Consider the following 19,954-nt stretch of genomic DNA (forward strand, 5'->3'; position numbering starts at 1 on the left):
AGGATGTCCTGGAGCGTTGTAGCTCACATTTTCATCTTCTCAGAATTCAACCAAACCACCGACTCGGCAGGTCACTGGTGTGAGGCCTTTAAGATCTGAGAAGATTCACGCCTCTCAAGATGGGCTTGTCCAATGAGAAAGGCCGAAATCCCAAGTGCGAGTTTGGAAATACTGGGGAGTTTATGACCCTTTGTGTGGAAGCATGGTAATTTGCATATGGAACTTGAATCAAAATTACTAAAGATTCTCAGGACACTAATATATTGCCTATGTACCAACATATAATATACACGCTCGTTTAGATCATCAGAAGGCGAATTCATAGATACTAAACATGGTAGGATTACATATAGGTAAGATGACAGGAACGAGTGGTTCCATCATAAGACCTGAAGGATATGTGTGTTCATTCAAAGAAAGGTTTTCCTACGGATTAATTAGAGAAGAGTCCATTTCTACTGTGCACTGTGTTTTTCCTATGGAAAATGTAGTGAGAGGGGTAATTCTCAACATGCCATTAGGTCGTAAATGTATCTGGTCTAGCAAAGGTGTTGTGGTTGCCATGGGGACCAGGGGGGGCCTTGTGTCGTTGCAGACATCCTGGCACCCAGTTTATTGGGTGAGGGGACTGTGACGATTTGTTAATCTAATGAATAACTGATTTGTTAAATCAAATGAAAAATGGTGTGTCTGATTGGTCCAGACGCTACACCAGTGAGCTGTTAACCACTTTGACTGGATCAGCGAGTTAGCTCAGATCAGTCTGATTCATGAACAGATGGTTCAGTTTTGTAAAATGGATAAACAAATTCATCAAAAATAAACTGGAAAGAGTTGATGTGGCTGAAATTTTAAATCTTTACAATATCATTCCTACCGCAATCTTACATACATGTTTTTGTTAGACCCCATTGACAACACTGAGACACTTCATGTTCCACAGATGAAAGAATACAGGTTGTACTGGTTTGGAATGACATAAGGGTAATTATATGATGACAGATTTTTTGTCCGCATGTCATGGACGTCCACTTAAACTTATGCTCTCCTATACTCACATGATAACCTATCCCTTCTAAGTATGACCTGAACCATTTGATTACCATCCCAGAAAGCCCGACCCAGTTTTCCAGTCTCTCTAGAAGTATGTTATGATCGACCGTGTCAAACACATCACTGATATCTAGTAGCAGAATGTTGCTGCTATTATAGCGGGGACCCGACACATATCACTGAGAGCTGTTATCAGTTGTTTTTGGTTCACCTACAGCAGATGGAGTGTTTGGGCCCTGGCGTTGTGGCAGCGGCCAGAGAGCTCTCACTGGAAGAGCAGCTCTTGCAAAAAGGTTAGCACGTGGGACACATCACATGATATCGGGTCCAAACTTTGTGCAGAACACCAGTTAAGGAAGACTGATCATTTTAGGCTGTAAAGCTGCCTTGTAGATGGCGCTCTTGCCTCCAAAATGGTATTGCTTACTCTCGCTGGGAGCTGATTAAGCTCCCGTCGAGGCACCATACATGAAGACTCCACAGCTCTGGCCGAGGATGCCAAATCATGCCTTTCGCCTGTGAGAGAAGGTTCCTCCTCAGCGGAATGGGCCACGGGGATGCTGCTGAGAGCTGCACTAGCTCTGGGAACCAGGCCTGGTTCCTCCAGAGCAGGGCCACTAGGAAGAGAGAGCACTCTGCCCTCCCGAAGACTGACCAAATCTCTTGAAACGTTTGAGGGTGTAGCACCCATTCGCCCAGGGTTACCTTGCCTCTGGACAGCATGTCTGCGCCAAGGTTCAATCTGCCCGGCACATGGACCGCCCTTAATGAGAGGAGTTCTCTCTGTGCCCAAAAAAGGAGGCGACGAGCCATCCTGCAAAGAGTGTGTGACCCGAGACCACCTTGGTGATTGATATAAGCCACCACCGTCATGCTGTAAACCGCCAACATTTCTAGGCAGTTGATATGCAGGCGTTGCTCCAGGGCTGACCAGGAACCGAACGCCGGATTACCCTCCAACAGGGCGCTCCAACCCAAGTTGGGTGCTTCCGTTATGACTACCTTCCTTCTGGAGGTCAGGCCTAACCTCATTCCTGTCTGGAACAGGTGAGAGGTCATCCAGGGGGCCACAACCCTGATACAGTGGTGGTTTACCCTGACAGGAAGCTGCCCCAGGTGCCAGGCGTGGGGTGGAACACAGGCTTTGAGCCAAAACGGAAGGGGCCGCATGTGAAGCAGGCCCAGAGGAATCACAGAGGCGGCTGCCGCCATAAGGCAGAGCAACCTCTGAAAAACCTTTAGGCGGCGTGACGTCCCCGGTTTGAGAGACGCCGCCAATCACTGAATAGTCAGGGATCGTTCCTGCCCGCATTTGGGCAAAGTCAAGTCAAGTCAAGTCACCTTTATTTATATAGCGCTTTTAACAATACAGATTGTGTCAAAGCAACTGAACAGCATTAATTAGGAAAATAGTGTCAATAATGCAAAGTGACAATAGTAAACACTCATTTTTCAGTTAAAGACAGTTCATCATTGAATTCAGTGATGTCAACATCCAGCTCAGTTTAAATAATATCTTTGCAATTATGTCAACGATATCGCCGGAAATGAAGTGTCCCCAACTAAGCAAGCCAGAGGCGACAGCGGCAAGGAACCAAAATGTGATAGGGGGCTATGTGGATGCATTTGCATTCACGTGAGTGTGTGAAAGAGCGTGAAGAGGAAATTTGCTCTTTATTGTATGTGGGTCCACTATCACAGCGGTAAAACATTTGGGTACGCGCTGCACCAGCAGGATGTGACCCACTGGAAACAAAACTCCATTGCTTAGAGATGGAGGATGAAAGCGAGCTGTTTTTCGGGGCGTTCCGGCCAAGGTGAGAACAGAGCCCCTCCTCTTCCTCTCTAGCGCATCAGGACGGTTTAGACGGCTCGGGGTCCAGTACAACTCGTGGAATCATTTCGCCGTCTGGGGGCGCTGCTGCAGCCCAGGCTCAGGGCAGGCAGGAGACACATGAAGGACACAGCATGGAGGTACAAAATTACTTTAACACCGGACAAGGGAATATAGGGCAGACAACATTATAAATACTGAACTAAACGAGGGATAGTTAACGAACAAAGGTGAATCAAATGAAGCAATAAGACAATGGAGAAAACTAGGTCATGGAGCACATGGGGAAAAAAACACACAGACAGTCCATGGGCGTGACAGCTTGAGATTTCTTGAAGGCAATGACCAATCAGAGGTGTTAATACAACTTCATTCAAATAAAATGAAGGTCCCCAGAGACATACAACAGCTCAACAACTCCTAGGTTCCAGTTTCTTTCTCTACTGAGAAGTTCTTCTTCTCCTCTGGCATTTAATAGCAGCTTGCATTCAAATGCTTTGCACTACTGCGATCTTCCTGGTTTACTCCAATGTTTATTATATCATATATTCTTCTCATCGGCCCTGTTCTTGTTAAAACTCTGTAAATACATCTTCTGCCTTGTTCATTCACTCCCCATTCTAATATATCCTTTACTCTTGTTAATCCCATTTTTCCTAATTCTTTCATCATGTTTTCTGTTTGTTCTTCACATTGTCTGTCTTCACATAATAAGCACATGTTCTAGTTTCAAAAACCTGACAATAATCACAAAGACCATTTAGGTGTTTGCCTAGAAAAGTTGAAATAGTGTGGTGTCGTCTGCTGCTCATCTTAGGAACCACACTCAGTCTTGGGTTTTGATGACAGGAGATACACTTTATTACATGCTCTCTGCAGCGAAACATCTCTAGAATGATCATCTTGTCTTCTTTTTATTCAGTTCTGACTTTAAGGCGTTTTCCATACTTAGAATGGTTCCTTTGTGAATACAGTTCGATATTTCCCTAGAGAAGGGGTTCTTGTTATGGTAAAGAAAGAAGGCCCCCACTTATGTTTCCCAGATGTTTCTAATCTTAGGGCCTGTCTACTTTAGCCATGTAGGCATTTTCCACACAGGCATATGTGATTCTAATGGAAGTATAACTGGATATTTAAATGGCTATATTCTTAATGATTATACTTGATTAATTCCTATTTGGATTAATACAAATCTTCTACATTCCCCCGTCTGAGACTTTCTCTTTACCCAGAGTGCTACTTCATAACTTAGTTGTCTTAGTTAACACTACCCAGTGACTAATTAAGTCACTCTGTTTTATTACCAATGACTAAATGATGCAGTATCACTCTGGTTTTGGAGCATCAGGACCAAACGTCTCCCCCTATTTGGATTAATACAAATCTTCTACATCAGTATTTCCTTCTAGGGGGAAATCATTCCCCCCTTTGAGACTTAGTAAGTCTCACATTCGCTTTGTATTTTTTACCCAGAGTGCTACTTCATAATTCAGGCATATTAGTTAACACTACCTAGTGACTATATTAGTCACTGTTTTATTACCAATAACTAAATGATGCAGTATCACTCTGGTTTTGGAGCATCAGGACCAAACGTCTCCCCCCTCACTTGACTAGGAAGGTAGTAAAAGATCCAGTCTCCATAATTTCTTACTTCTATAGAAAACAATGTTATAAGCATGAGTGTGCAACTGGTTCAGCACTTGCCTGTGGCTGTCACAGTTATGTATAAAGACATAAAAACACATTCAAAACATCACACATAGAATATCACAGAATTAGCATCGTTGATCTTCAGTCCAGATACTTTGCGCATCCTAGAGGGCCTCCCTTGGGCAGAAGATAGGCTAGCACTTATTCCCAGGGTATTGTTTTCTTGTCTTTTTTCCGTGGGAACTTTAGTACAGTGGTCCAGATGATGCCAGGTTGTGTTTCCCCCCACTTTGACTGCTGCTGGAGTAGCTCTCTCACCACTTTGGAGGGTCCCTTTTCTCTTGGGCTCATTCCATTTTCTTTTTCCTGTAAATAGATAGCTCTATGTATGGCAGTTAATTTCTTCATATATAATAATAATAATAATTCATTACATTTATATAGCGCATTTCTAGGCATTCAAAGCGCTTTACATTGTCAGGGGGTATCTCCTCATCCACTACCAGTGTGCAGCATCCACCTGGATGATGCGACGGCAGCCATAGTGCGCCAGAACGCCCACCACACACCAGCTTACTGGTGGAGAGGAGACAGAGTGATGAAGCCAATCAGTGGATATGGGGATTGTTAGGAGGCCATGATGATCAGAGGCCAATGGGCAAGTTTGGCCAGGATGCCGAGGTCACACCTCTACTCTTTTCGAAAGACATCCTGGGATTTTTAATGACCACAGAGAGTCAGGACCTCGGTTTAACATCTCATCCGAAGGACAGTGCTTGTTGACAGTATAGTGTCCCCATCACTATACTGGGGCGTTAGGACCCACACAGACCACAGGGTGAGCACCCCCTGCTGGCCTCACTAACACCTCTTCCACCTCAACATAGTTTTCCCGGGAGGTCTCCCATCCAGGTACTGACCAGGCTCAGCCCTGCTTAGCTTCAGTGGGCAACCAGTCTTGGGCTACAGGGTGATATGGCTGCCATATATGATCGAAGTTCCATTTGTAATTGCTCTAGAGGCAGTCCTTTGTAGGAACCTCTACCATATAGTACAGCATGGGTCGACCCGTAAGCATTTCATGCGGTGTTAAGTGCGTGCTCCTGTTAGTTTGCATGCGATAGCTCATTAGTGCAAGAGGTTCGGTACTTTCACATATTTTGTTAATTTTGGCCTTGATAGTTCCATTAACCCTTTCGACGCACCCTTGTGCCTGTTATATTCTTAATTGTTGCAATACTTGTTTTACAGTTTTTAGTATAAATGCCGAACCATTATCTGAACTTATTTCTGATGGTATTCCAAATCTAGGAATTAGTTATTTTGTTATAATTGTAATTACTGTTCCTGCTCCCAGATCTGCTGATGGTACTGCCTCCACCCACCTGCTAAATCTGTCTATGATCACAAGCATGTATATTTTTCCTTGTACTCACTTTATCTTATCCACATAGTCCATTACCAAATGCTTAAGGGCCCTTCTGGTACTGATATATGGCCTATTGGTGTCACTATCCCTGTCCTTACATTGTATTTGGCACAAATTTCACATGTGGACAAAAATTCATCCACCATTGCATATTAATAAGGAGACCAATATCCATATTCTTATCACTTCCCCCCTTGCGCAATGGTCAAAACCATGCGCATCTGCAATAAGAATATTCAAAAGTGAAGTAGGTGCAATTATGTTTCCTTCATGTGTACGCCAGATCCCTTGTGAGTCTTTTTTAGCTCCCCTTTGGTGCCACATTGATTGTTCATAGGGGCCTGCTTGTTCTTGTATTCAAATTATATCCTCTAATTGAGGTTGAGGTTTGATAAGTACTACAGGTGCTAATACTGCTACTTGACACCCTGAAGCTTTTTTAGCTTCTATATTTGCTGCATTGTTTCCCTTAATATCATTAATAACATAATAATTTCCCTTCTTGTGTGCCTGACATTTGATTATTGCTAGTCTTTTTGGTAGCATCATAGCATAAATTAATTGCCCTATTTGTTTTTTCTTTATTTATTTTTATTTTTCTTTCTTTCTTTTTTTTAATTTAATTTTTATTATTTTTCATCTCTTTCTGGATCATATATCATTGTGCAATGCAATTTAGTTTTTGGTAGCTGTGATTCAGGAATTTGTACTTTAATATACTTTACCAACTTATTGACTGTCTGTCTCACATCTTGTTCTATCTGTACTGTCCAATAGATATTAGCTTTTGGCTCTGTAACCACTATTAGTGTTTCTGTTCCTATTGCGTCCATATATATTTCTTCTGGAGAACACCACATTTGTAGCCCTAATTTACATAATGCATCTCTTCCTAACAAATTGATAGGAGTCTGATTTGATACCAGAATGGGCATTGTTATAATTTGATTTTCTGTTTGTAAACACACTGGATCTGTCATTGGAATTAATTGCATTTTTCCCGAGAATCCTATTGTCTTTGCGAATTTTCCAGACATTGGGAGATGTTAGGCATATTTTAAATTTAAACAGGTTTAGACAACACCTGTGTCTAACATCATGGGTGTGGCTTTTCCCTCTATGCTAATTTGCATAATAGGCTCTTGATCAACTTTTGTTTGTTAAAATTGGATGCTGACTCTCCCCTCTAATATTCTCTGGGCACCCCTAATAGCCTGGATTAGGACCTCCCCAAGGGTTAACTAGGCCCTGTGAAGTACCTCGGTTAGGCTGTTGCCATCTCTCCCCCCTTCCACCCTAAGGGTACTGTTGCCATGGATAGGTGGGACAGTCATTTTTATTATGTCCGGGCTGCCCACTTGCCCAGCACACACTTGGAGGACCAGTATAAGGTTTGCCTCTTCCTCTCTGGCCTCACTGTATTGGTTTTTGTCTCCATTGAGTTAGTTTTCGCTGTAGCTCTTTCTCTTGGCTTTTGAGCTTTTGCTCATTTTTTCTGTTTTGTTCCTACGGCATGAGACACATGGTCACAAAACTCTTTGTGTGTTTTAGAGTTTAAACTGACTGCATCCTCCAGCCTGCTCCTTAAGGCTGGCGGCATAGCATCAAACACAGCATGTTTAAACAATGTTGCCAATAATGGGTCTCCTTCTGGATTCCCTTCAGTCTCTTGCTTCCACCTTTTCAGCTGTCTCTGTACATATGTGGTTAGATTTTCTTTGTCCTTTTTCTCTGCACGCAGTGACTGCCACACTGCTGGATGGAATGCATCAAAAACAATTCCATCCATATTATGAGAGTTCATTGCTCTGTCCAGAGTAGTTGTTTGAAGAATTTCATTCATCTTTGTCCCTCCTATTATTTTAGCCAGCAAAGCTTTAATTTCCCTCACAGCCCCTCCTGAATTTCTGGGAGACGAGCAACCAACCCCTCGAGGTACTGTGGGGCCCAGGGGACTTATTGTCCCTTCGCACCCTTGATTAAAATTGGGAGTTGTGCAGCCAGTGATCTGAATGCCCCTTTTCTCTGCCTTGTTCCCATTTTCCGCTATCAAATAACTCCTCTCCTTCATTCACCTCCTCTGTACTTTCAAACAACTTACTTCTGCCTCTTTTCAATCTATTTACTTCTTGTATCTTTTTCTGATTCTTTAATTTTCTCTTCTATTTCTTCTAACACTTCCTCAAATTTTGTTTTATTTTGGTCTGTTTTCTTCTGCTCTAACACTATTAAAACTGCCTGTCTATAGCATTCCATCCGTAAATATCCTTCACTTTCTTTTCTCTCTTGTCTCTTTGTTTTCACAGCTGGTTCCTTTTTTTCTTCCAACTCTCAGCTTTACTGGTCCTTCTATTTGCATTTCTCCAGATGAATTTCTACTGTTCCCTTGAGAATTGGATACTCTCCGTCTATGGGCAAATAGGGGGTGGCTCAGAAAACAACTTTTCTCCCTTTCTTTTTGTCTCTTTCTCAGCCTCTCTCAGTTTCTTCCTGGCTTGTTTTATACTTTTTAATATGTCCTCCCCTTCCTTTTTAAACATGGTTATCACTTCTTTTTCCCTTTTTGCTTCTCTTTTTTTTCTCTCATTTCTTACTGATACTCTAACTGGATTTGTTGATTTTATTAATCCTGTATCTGTGTCATGTTGAGACCATAGTTCAGTTGGTACCTGTCGCTGCCTTTCCTTATATAACTCAGTCTAATTTTGGTTTATTATTTTGGATGTTGTAGTCATCTGTGTCATTTTCTTTTGATCGATAACTACTTCTTGAGGAATTCCCAGCAAACTGGTTGCACACAACATTTTGATATAATTTTTGTCAGCTGAATGAAAAATCAATGGATGTTCTTTTGGTTCCCACTTGCTTTGTTCTGCCTTTTTCATCATTGGTCCTAAATCTTTTACTTCCCAATTTTTCCTATAATATACTGCAATATGTGGTACCAAATTAGTTTCACTTATCCATTTTTTAACAAATTCACCTTCTGGTATATTTAAAGCTGCTCCCTGTTTACTTATTATGATGTACTGGGAGACCATCTCAATTTGTTGTCCCTTTCTTTCTTCCTGACATTTTTGTTTGAGATCTTGTTTATTAACTCCTTTACACAGTGGATATTTTAATCCTAATATTTCCACTGGAGTGACTGCCATATTTTCTCCTATATTATTATAAATCAATTTTAATTTAACTCTTTTAAGCAATTTCTCCTAATTTCACTACAATCACTCAGTATGTAAACACTTCTAATATTAATTTTTTATTTATTGCTCTTTATTATTTATTTTGCACATATATTATTTTAATATATATACTTATTTAATTTGCTTCCTTGATCTCACTTCTACTGCACTGATCTCTGAAAATTTTCTCGTTCTCTTCCACACAGACACCAAACATGCAAAAGTCTATACAAGATCTTGATTCAATTTTTATTGGTATTGTTTTCCTAAACACATTCACACTGCTCGTCCCTTTATTCAGACAGGGCTCATGCTTTCATTCGTTTTCCTTTATTTATAGGAATACTGCATTCATATTGTTTCCCTTTATTTCAGGGCTAATCATTTATTCATCCTTCTCGGGTGCATCACAAGCTGCGTCCATCAACGCCAAGCCACATTTAAGTGATGGACCAAGAGGGTGCACAGCTCGTACCCATCTAATACGGAATTTATTTATTTCCTCATACATTCACCATCACTCACACAGACATTCATACGGACACAGACACAGTTTCAGTCTCATACAACAAAACACTACACTCTTCCTCGGGTGACCTGCAGGGCTCTCACTCTTTTACTGATTAATCTCCCTCAACTCAGTAAAAAATCAGCGCCCAGCAGGGATATTTGCCTTTCCGTTCAGCCCTCTGTACTATTCCTCTCCTACAGAGCGGTATCCAAAGGTCTTTTCGTGCTTTCCTATACTACATCTGCTTCATTGCTGCTGTCCTTTTAGGTCAGTCTACAACAAACACAGACCATTACAAGTAATGCATTTCTTTCTGCCTACACCATCCAGCTTCAATTTAGGTTACCTATCAAGGCCTTCCTAATATTAAACCAAATATGTGCATGCAGTTATTTCTTCTGACATCAAAACCCCGGACACAGACACAGTTTCAGTCTCATACAACAAAACACTACACTCTTCCTCGGGTGACCTGCAGGGCTCTCACTCTTTTACTGATTAATCTCCCTCAACTCAGTAAAAAATCAGCGCCCAGCAGGGATATTTGCCTTTCCGTTCAGCCCTCTGTACTATTCCTCTCCTACAGAGCGGTATCCAAAGGTCTTTTCGTGCTTTCCTATACTACATCTGCTTCATTGCTGCTGTCCTTTTAGGTCAGTCTACAACAAACACAGACCATTACAAGTAATGCATTTCTTTCTGCCTACACCATCCAGCTTCAATTTAGGTTACCTATCAAGGCCTTCCTAATATTAAACCAAATCTGTGCATGCAGTTATTTCTTCTGGCCTCAAAACCCCTTTTTATTTTATTTATTTTCTAATTCTGGAAGAGCAGATTTTAAGTGTCCTTACCACCGAGGGCAGACCGGCAAACAACACACACCAATTATATAAGCAAAGATGCTTACCGTTCGGTGGCCACCATTGTTGTGTGTTGCTTGCAAAAATCCAGCCCAAAGTGGTCGTCCACTCTTCTGCTCTTTTCCGTCCCATCTGGGGTGGCAATTTGTGGTGTCGTCTGCTGCTCATCTTAGAAACCACACTCAGTCTTGGGTTTTGATGCCAGGAGATACACTTTTATTATTTATTACATCATCAATGAAAATAAAGCGGAGATGCTCTCTGCAGCGAAACATCGCTAGAATGATCATCTTGGGGAAGTCGTGGCCTAATGGTTAGAGTCGGACTCGTAACCCAAAGGTTGTGGGTTCGAGTCTCATACCGGCAGGAATTGTAGGTGGGGGGAGTGAATGTACAGCACTCTCTTCCACCTTCAATACCACAACTGAGGTGCCCTTGAGCAAGGCACCGAACCCCCAACTGCTCCCAGGGCGCCGCAGCATAAATGGCCCACTGCTCCAGGTGTGTGTTCACGGTGTGAGTGTTCACTGCTGTGTGTGCGCACTTTGGATGGGTTAAATGCAGAGCACTAATTCCTAGTATGGGTCACCATACTTGGCCACATGTCACTTCACTTGTCTTCTTTTTATTCAGTTCTGACTTTAAGGCGTTTTCCATACATAGAATGGTTCCTTTGTGCATACAGTTCGACATTTCCCTAGACAAGGGGTTCTTGTTATGGTAAAGAAAGAAGGCCCCCACTTATGTTTCCCAGATGTTTCTAATCTTAGGGCCTGTCTACTTTAGCCACGTAGGCATTTTCCACACAGGCATATGTGATTCTAATGGAAGTATAACTGGATATTTAAATGGCTATATTCCTAATGATTATACTTGATTAATTCCTATTTGGATTAATAAAAATCTTCTACAATAGTTTCCTGGTTTTGTATTTGAAAAGCGTGCGCAAAATGGGTGTGTGCAGGGGCCGAAGACTGTGTACTGGTAGATGCCATAACTACACCATTCTGCTTCTGAATCTTTCTCTATTGACATCCATTCAAAAGTAGCTATGTTAATAGCTGAGTATTAATGCTTTTGTAAGAAACATATTCATGAAAGACAGACAGACAGATAGGGAGTGTGTGAAAAATTTAAGAAATAACTAAAAGAGATTATTGTTTTGTACAATGGTAATTTACCAGCATGTTTATTCTTTATAATTTGACAAAAAACTCTTTTTACCTTTTTTTTTTGTTGCATAAAACGTGCTTACCACTTTTCTCATGTGCTCCTTTCAGTCACAGCATATGATGATCCCTTTCTAAATATATAATCACTTGACAAAAAAGGGAGAAAATAAAGTTTTGTAGATCAAGGGAGTTACACATACATTGTACCCCACTCTCCCTATAAACATTTTACAATGAAATGCATCAAAATATATAAACGCATTGATCTTTGCACTTGTGGGTCACATTAACCTTTTAAAGCTGAGAGTCCAATAAATGCAAATCATTTAAAACATGGGTGTACAATGCTATTACTGGAGGGTCAATGTCCTGCAGATTTAAGCTCCAACCAGCTCCAACACACTTGCCAGGAAGAATCTAGCAAATCTGAAGACCTTGACTGTATCCGAAATCACCCCCTATACCCTCATTCACTATTCCCTACATTAGGTCACTAATACAGTTCACTTAACGGAATGAATGAAAACGAGTGAGTGAATTCGGAGGACTGTCGCTTTTTCATAGTTTCTGCTTGCGGTTTAATAATCATTTGAAACTGGCAGCTCCAGTAATAAGATTAAAGGATTTATCTTGAACTTATGATAGACTCTGGTTAAACAATTTAGTAATCAATTTACAATTTGTACCTGTGCTGTATTACACCGTGGACTATTGTTTTGTAAAATGAATGGATGGATTATTCAGCTGTGGGCGCTATCTTCTGGCGGGATGCAGGAATTCTGGGTATTTTCTAGCCATGGAGCGTGCACTGGTTGTACACTTGTTCTTGTGGTGCATTGTGTGATTGAATGAGTGCACTCGAGAACGTCCACTATGGTTTCGGACACCACTAAAAATGGATGTCCCCTCAAATGCCCTATTTGAGGGTATAGGGAGCGAGTTCAGATACAGCCCTTGATTAACTGGTTCAGGTGAGTTTAATTAGGGTTTGAGCTATCCTCTGCAGGATAGTGGTCCTCCAGGAACAGGCTTGGACAACCCTAATTTAAAAGACTGGGCTCCTCTTCCTGAATAACAGACATGAAGAGATTTTTCACATGGACACTGCTTTTACGTACTTTGCAGCAGATCTCTCTCATGCTTTCTTCCTTAGTTGAAGTCAGATGTGTGATTTTAGAATACATTTCTTCACTAATGACCTCCTCCTGAAGCAGTTTGTCTGCAATGGCGTTCACATTCTTAACACTTTTAATAAGAGCACACCAATTTTTATCAAAAAACTTAACTTTATCAAAGTTGACAGACACTTGTGGTTTTGTTTGCATTTCTCCATGTTGGTACAAACTAGACGCACCTTTGCTTGTAATTGTTTTGTCTAGTTCTTCTTTCCAAATTGTTGCAGTCCAAACTGATTTCGGATCATCCACTCGGCTGAGAGACATTTTGATGTCATCGACCACAGGATGTTTGACCTTAAAGAAGTTTGGATCGATGTCTCCTCTTAATTTGATCTCTTCGGGTTGGACAGAAGCACCAGGAACCTCAAGACTGTGTTGTTTCATCATCCGCAGTGGGGTTTCAGGTCTTGGACAACTGATTGGTTGACTAGATTTTTCCTCAACCTTAATTTTTTCTTTAAAAACTGAATCTGATGGGAAAAAATAAACATGGAGAATGATGGGGTTCTTGTGTGTCATGAAGATAAGTAGATCACAGTGCACTTTCACTGGTATCCCTAGTTTCATAAGAACTGTTTTAGGAGAAAAATATGGCTGGAGTATTTTGGCATGAAAACGTGTCAACTCCACTGATTCAAAGGTTAATCCATCATCTTCAACATTGAGGACCTTTACACTTTCTGTGAAAGAGCGGTCCAACTCTGCTAAACAAGCGTAATGAGGTAGATGGGCCTCCTCCAGTTTCCCTGAGATCACTGTCACATCAATCACAGGACCAATCCGCTCACACTGAAGTCTCTCCAGCTCTGCTCTGAGGGAACGTCCATCCCCTGCACTGTACTGGAGAGTGACGTCACCAGCACAGACCCATCGCATTCTGGTCCTGCTGCACTCGAATCGACCCGCCGGAGTGCTGATCCTGAACTCTGAGCCTCCTTCATCTGTACAGACTGACGGCTCCACCTGAACCCACTGATCAGAGTCAACAATGTGAACACAAGACTGACACACTGGGAGTGGCTGAAGATTCAGTCCAGATTGTTCAGAGTCAGAGATGGTTGGCCTACAGACAGAATGAAATATATACAGTGGCAACAAAAAGCATTTGGACATTTTTAGACACTGTTAGACCTTGCCGACAAGCTGTCAGAATTGAATTAGATCCTGACAGTTAAGGAAAATATCTGAATTCCATTGCATAAGATTTTTTTTTTTTAAAGATATGGCATCTGAAAACAAATGATGATAAAGCTAAGAACACATTTTTGTAACAGTAAATGCATAAAAAGTTAAATCCACAGATATTGAGCACATACATACCCTTCAATGATCACAGAGCAGTGCGAATCTGTCAGTGATTCATACAGTAACTCGAGTCCCACCTCCAGCAGCAAACCAGTGGCACGGACACTACAATACAACATTTTTGCAATGTAATCAAAGACAAAAAAGCAAATAGTTGTCACGATAATCAGAGCTGGATTATAGATTGGCGTCACCCCACCCAAAATCGCACACTGGAATCAAATTTACTGCAGAAAAATAAAAGCATTTAAATTTATATTATAAAATGTAAATATGAGGTAAATAATGTATGACAAATGCATTTAGCAAACACAAGACCAAGAACTAAACAAAATATAAACAGGCAAAATTGTACTCAACTATTGGTAAATTTTGAAACACCAAAGATTCTCTAGAATATCTATGCAAAAAAAAAAAAAACCTGAACTGTTTCAAAACTGCACGTCTTCAGGAAATTCAGAAGATCAAAACCATAAAACTGGTAGCCAGAGAGAACACTCAGAAATGCAGTGCAACAACATGCAAGACATCACAGAGAATGTGTGAAAACACAGAAGGAAAACACACGCCTTATACAGGCAAAGTTAACAAGGTTCATGAGAAACAGCTTAAAGTATTTAGGCATAGTAAATCATAAGCAATGGATTATTGGAAATGCAGTCCATGATGAGATAAAGACAGGAGTGCCCTCTGGTGGCTATCAAAGACAATATAACTGGCAGACGTGACAGGACACAACACATTCTGTAGAAATTATGAAACATATTTGGCAAGCCAATTACTCATAACGGAGTAATTCAACATTGACTGGCTTTGTACCACGTCTCAGTCTTACCAGACTTCTAGCAGACTGCTGCAGGCCTGGATGAGAGCGAGAATCCTGAGAGCCCAGCTCTGATTCAGACTGAAGATGATCAGCTCCACACTCTTCAGATCACACACAGAGTGCAGGAAAGTAAACAGAGCATCCGCTTGCTCATTACACTCTGGAGAACTGCAAGAAGCACATAAATATAACTATATAAAAATCATGTCAAACACAAGTGTATTACCACGATCAACGCACAGAAGCAAGGACATCAGTAAAATAGTCCATGTGACATCAGGGGTTTAACAATATGGCGGAAGACAGTAACATGGGGAGAAGAACTGCTGAATAAATTATGTTATTGTTTTCTTTGCGCTCAAAAAGTATTCTCGTAGCTTCGTAAAATTACAGTTGAACCCAGTTGATGTCACATGGGCTATTTTACCGATATCCTTGCTATGTTTCTGTGCATTGATCATGGTAATATAATTTTTGTCTATGGAGGGTAAGAGCTTTCAGATTCCATCAAAAATATCTTAATTTGTGTTCCGAAGATGAACGAAGGTCTTACGGGTTTGGAACGACATGAGGGTGAGTAATTAATGACAGAATTTTCATTTTTGGGTTAACTAACCCTTTAAGATAAAATGCAGATCCAGTATTCTGTTACACATGCGTTTTCTTTCTCAATTGTTTACGTTAAGATATAATCAAGTATGTTTACAGGACATTTGCCAAGACACATATTTTGCTGAAATTGTGTCTGTATTTGTTCATCCAACACAAAAATAAGCAAAAGAGAACTCAATTAAGTATTCGCGCACTGACTGAGACCTAGCTGTCTGTGTGTGCACGCTTCGGATGTGTACGCACAGAAAACTTTTCACACAGCACTCGACACTTCCGTCAACTGTCCCGAGCGTTATGCTTGCCTCTTTATCGAGCCCTGACAGGTGAGTTTGAAGGAGAATGCATGCGTTGGCAGTAATGTATAGACGGACACTGTGCGAAAATGTGGGCCGTGCCAAAATAAAGATGCCTATATCGTATCGATGTATCAATCCATATCAATGGATCGCTACACCCCTAATGTCTAGTCATTTACATCAGTGTGGTCACCCCTCATGCCCTTCATCATGACCAGCTGCATTTGTGACCAGCATTCATCATGTTCATTTATGATACAAATTAATCATGCACTAACAATATGTAAAGGAACTGGCTATTGTAAATGTATAAATTCTGATTTTGGTGTAGTTCTGACTGCATGCTGAAAGGTGTTATCATGGCTTTAATGTTAATTCTACATTACTTTTGTTGGTATCTAGACACTTCATGAAATCTCTGGAAGAGGATTTTCCAGTCAGAGCTGCTTAGGGCTGAGCGTGGAAAAGTAAGAGAGATTTTTGAGAGAGATTCAGTGTTCCGTCTATGCCTTATATCCAACCTAAAACAACAACAACAACAACAACTGTTAAACATATATGTTAATGCAAATACACGTATTTGCCAACATTGCCAACACTCTTTTAAAGGAAATTTGGAATGTATTACAAACACTGAGTATACGGCATGTGCAATGCTTGCGTATGTTTTTACTGTAAATACTGTATTTTATGGATTTTCCAGTCAGAGCTGCTTAGGGCTGAGCGTGGAAAAGTAAGAGAGATTTTTGAGAGAGATTCAGTGTTCCGTCTATGCCTTATATCCAACCTAAAAAAACAACAACAACAAAAACAGTTAAACATATATGATAATGCAAATACACATATTTGCCAACATTGCCAACACTCTTTTAAAGGAAATTTGGAATGTATTACAAACACTGAGTATACTGCATGTGCAATGCTTGGGTATGTTTTTACTGTAAATACTGAATTTTATTGGCTCATTAAAATACAGCATAAAAATAAACATGAAATTCCATGTGTGCTTGAAGTATAATACCTGATGTCTTCATTGTAAACTAATACACTGAACTTTGAGAAGAGACTTCTAGGATTGTCGCTGTATTCCTCAATACTGGCAAAACAGAATAAAAGATGAAAGACATAAATCTCATAGTCAAATATCAGTACTGATCTGTAAATAGTGAGGGTAGAAAGAGAATAACAGAGTATATGAGAACATTTGAAGGCTGTTTCCAATAAAAATATTCTTCCTTGAGTTCATTTAGTTGAAAACAGTGTGGGGAAAAAAATCCTGATTCTTTTTTGTAATGTCTTGATGATACAAAAGAAATCAATAGAAATTAGCCTATTCTTACCTGAGCTGCTGTAGACTGGTGCAGGTCTGGACAAGAGAAATGATCCCAGAAGCCCAGCTCTCATTAAAGCTGACCACCTTCAGATCCAACTTTTTCAGACCGCCAAAGTAAAATGAAGACAGCAGCAAACTGACAAACTCATCAAGAGCTGAAGAGCTGCAAAAATGAATTGTTACATGTATGAATTAAAGTAAAGCTACTGATGAGACAAATATCCAATTGAATTGAATAGCCAAATTAAATTAATAATTTCATTACTCTTCAGCAAACTGTCCTGCCTTGCTGAGTTTCTGTAAGAAGAGTGTCCAGTCAGTGCTGGATATCTCTGATTGTGGACACGTAAGACTGATGTTTAAGACTGCTGGAAATGATGGATTCTTCTCTGAGGAGCTCAAAGACAACCTGAAACAGACAGAAATAAAGAGAAAAATTTGATAACAGCATTGTACACTCAATATGAATGATTTTGGTTGTGTTCTGAAACATATTATGCTATTTTTATTAGTTTAAGTACAGTTTAATTGTAAAAATGAAATGTAAAATGAAGAAAGAAGTTAATTACAGGTAATCTTCCTGTGCAACAGACAGGTCAAGTGACCACCTGGGACTTTCACCCCTGTATTCATCCTCCTGAACTCTACAAGTCAGAACAAAAACACTAAATATTGGTATAAAAATGTTAAAAAAAAATAAAAATCACAATTTATAGAATACTTTAAAATAGCATTAACTATGACTGTTTAGAGATGAAAAAGATACAGTACTTCAGTTCCTTCAATGATTTGAATTCACAGAGAGTCTTGCTCAAATCTCCAAATTCAGGCAGATGGTCCACTGACAACCTATAATAAAAAAATATCATTCAGATCTAAATTTTATATTATTGCTTATGTAGAGGAATTCTCACCCTCTCTCAGACACACTTATGGAGTTAAAAGGGCCCTTTTTACTGGCATGACTTTTAAATTTTCTGTGTAAACAACATTCTATGAAAACACACATTTCCAAATATAGTAGATTATAAATTTTAAATGCCTGATCCTTCGATAATATGGTCTTTTTTCTTTAATGAGGCTGTTTTCATAGTACAGTTAACTATTTTATCTCAAAATATAAAGGACATTTTGGTTGTTCATCTTATGACCCCTCAATCCAGCAATATATAAACAATTATGATCATACTTATGCACAGGTAAGTATTTACTGTACATCACACAAACTGCTCTCCATGCAAACATACTGACCTCAGAGTCTCACACATACAGAGTGCTGGCTGAAGAATCTTGAGTTTCTCAGCTGTTAAATCACAGTACATGAGGTTCAGGTATCTGATGTGTGGCCAGCACTGAAGACAGTACAGCAGCACCCAACAGTCTGTGCTCCTCAGAGAAACGTTAGACAGATTCATGGATACCCGATCTCCTAAAGCTCTCCTCACAAACTCCTCATCGTGGAGCTCATACAGACACTGGAGAGCAAATAGATTATCTTCATCCTGAAGTGTAAGGATTGTGCTCTCCATTTCCTTTCTTATGATGTAAGAAACAGTCCAGTTGTGCTTTTCAAAGAGTGAGCTGCTTGTGTCTTCATTAGAGAGACCACAGAGAAACAGAAGCACCGAAGCGATGGAATTTGTTAGTCTACCTTTCACTCTCTCAGCAGCAAAGATGTCTCTGATGTTCCTCTGGGACTCTTCTTCATTCAGAAACATATAATAAAGAGCCATGAAGAACTCCTGAAAGCTGAGGTGCATAAACTTGAGTGATCTTTTCCTTATTAAATCTTGAATATCAGGATCATGCAGGAACAGGCTACTTTCAGCATCTAAACCTGTCTTGAACACAGTCTTCTGGTCAAAGAGGACTTCTTCATCCAGTATCCCTTCCTCTGCCAGCTGACCCAGACTCCTGAGGACAGACTGACTCTGGTCATGATGCTCCAATAGAGTGGACACAAACTGCACATAAATGGAGGTGGTTGTCTTTAGTTCTCTCATCACATGATCATCATCTGTATAGTGTTTCTTCAGACAAAAACAGACCATCCAACACAGCAAAGGCACAGAGCAGGCAGTCAGGAGGCTTTCATTTGTCGTCAGACTCTCATATGTTTTCCTGAAGAGCTGCTCATCCTGAAAGAACTTCTGGAAGAACTCCTGCACCCCTCTCTCAGAGAAGCCCATAATATCAGTGAAACGCTGAGGACCCTTGAGGAGATTCATCACTGTACCAGCATCTGATCTGGTGGTAACCAGCAGGAAAGACTCAGGCAGGATCTGTCCATTCAGCAGACTCCTAAGAATGTTCATTGGTAGAGCTTTCTGCGATGATTTAGTGGGTGATGATATTTGAATATGTGGATCGAATGAGAACTCATCAATTCCATCAATGAGGATGAGGACTTTCTCTGGTGTTAACTCTAGTATCTGTGAGATCTGATATGATGTTATGCTGTAACTCCAGCTCAACAGCTCATCCAAGCTCATCTGATGGGAAAAACACTTCACCTCATCACACTTCAACAGAAAAACTACATCAAAGTTTTCAGAGTAAAGTTCTCCAGAAGCCCAGTCCAACATGATCTTCTGTAGCGTGAAGGATTTCCCTCTTCCAGAATCTCCACTGAGAATCACAGTTTTTGGTTTGTTTCCATCACTGTCGGGACTGAACAGCTGGTCTATTCTGATGCTGTGATTCT

General features: G+C 40.4%; 2 protein-coding genes across 2 annotated transcripts in view; both read right to left on the reverse strand.

The window, feature by feature from the left end:
• Nucleotides 1-19,954, reverse strand: part of LOC107600098 (NACHT, LRR and PYD domains-containing protein 13-like) — a 70,019-nt gene that overhangs the window by 48,867 nt on the left and 1,198 nt on the right. Inside the window, exon 2 of the mRNA XM_016291889.1 lies at nt 18,502-19,952. Within this exon, the coding sequence (XP_016147375.1) occupies nt 18,502-19,952 (1,451 nt within the window). The remainder of the gene's footprint in view (nt 1-18,501; nt 19,953-19,954) is intronic.
• Nucleotides 11,772-14,022, reverse strand: LOC107600053 (NACHT, LRR and PYD domains-containing protein 1b allele 2-like). The gene has a single exon (XM_016291817.1). The coding sequence runs from the start codon at nt 13,989-13,991 to the stop codon at nt 12,741-12,743; it is 1,251 nt and encodes a 416-aa protein (XP_016147303.1). The 5' UTR covers nt 13,992-14,022; the 3' UTR covers nt 11,772-12,740.

Source organism: Sinocyclocheilus grahami, unplaced genomic scaffold, assembly GCF_001515645.1.
Source record: "Sinocyclocheilus grahami isolate Dianchi unplaced genomic scaffold, SAMN03320097.WGS_v1.1 scaffold277.1, whole genome shotgun sequence".
Lineage (NCBI taxonomy): Eukaryota > Metazoa > Chordata > Actinopteri > Cypriniformes > Cyprinidae > Sinocyclocheilus > Sinocyclocheilus grahami.

Excerpts from the sequence above, each read along its gene's own strand:
- LOC107600053 (XM_016291817.1), bottom strand. The coding sequence starts at position 13,991 with ATGTCCAAATGCTTTTTGTTGCCACTGTATATATTTCATTCTGTCTGT.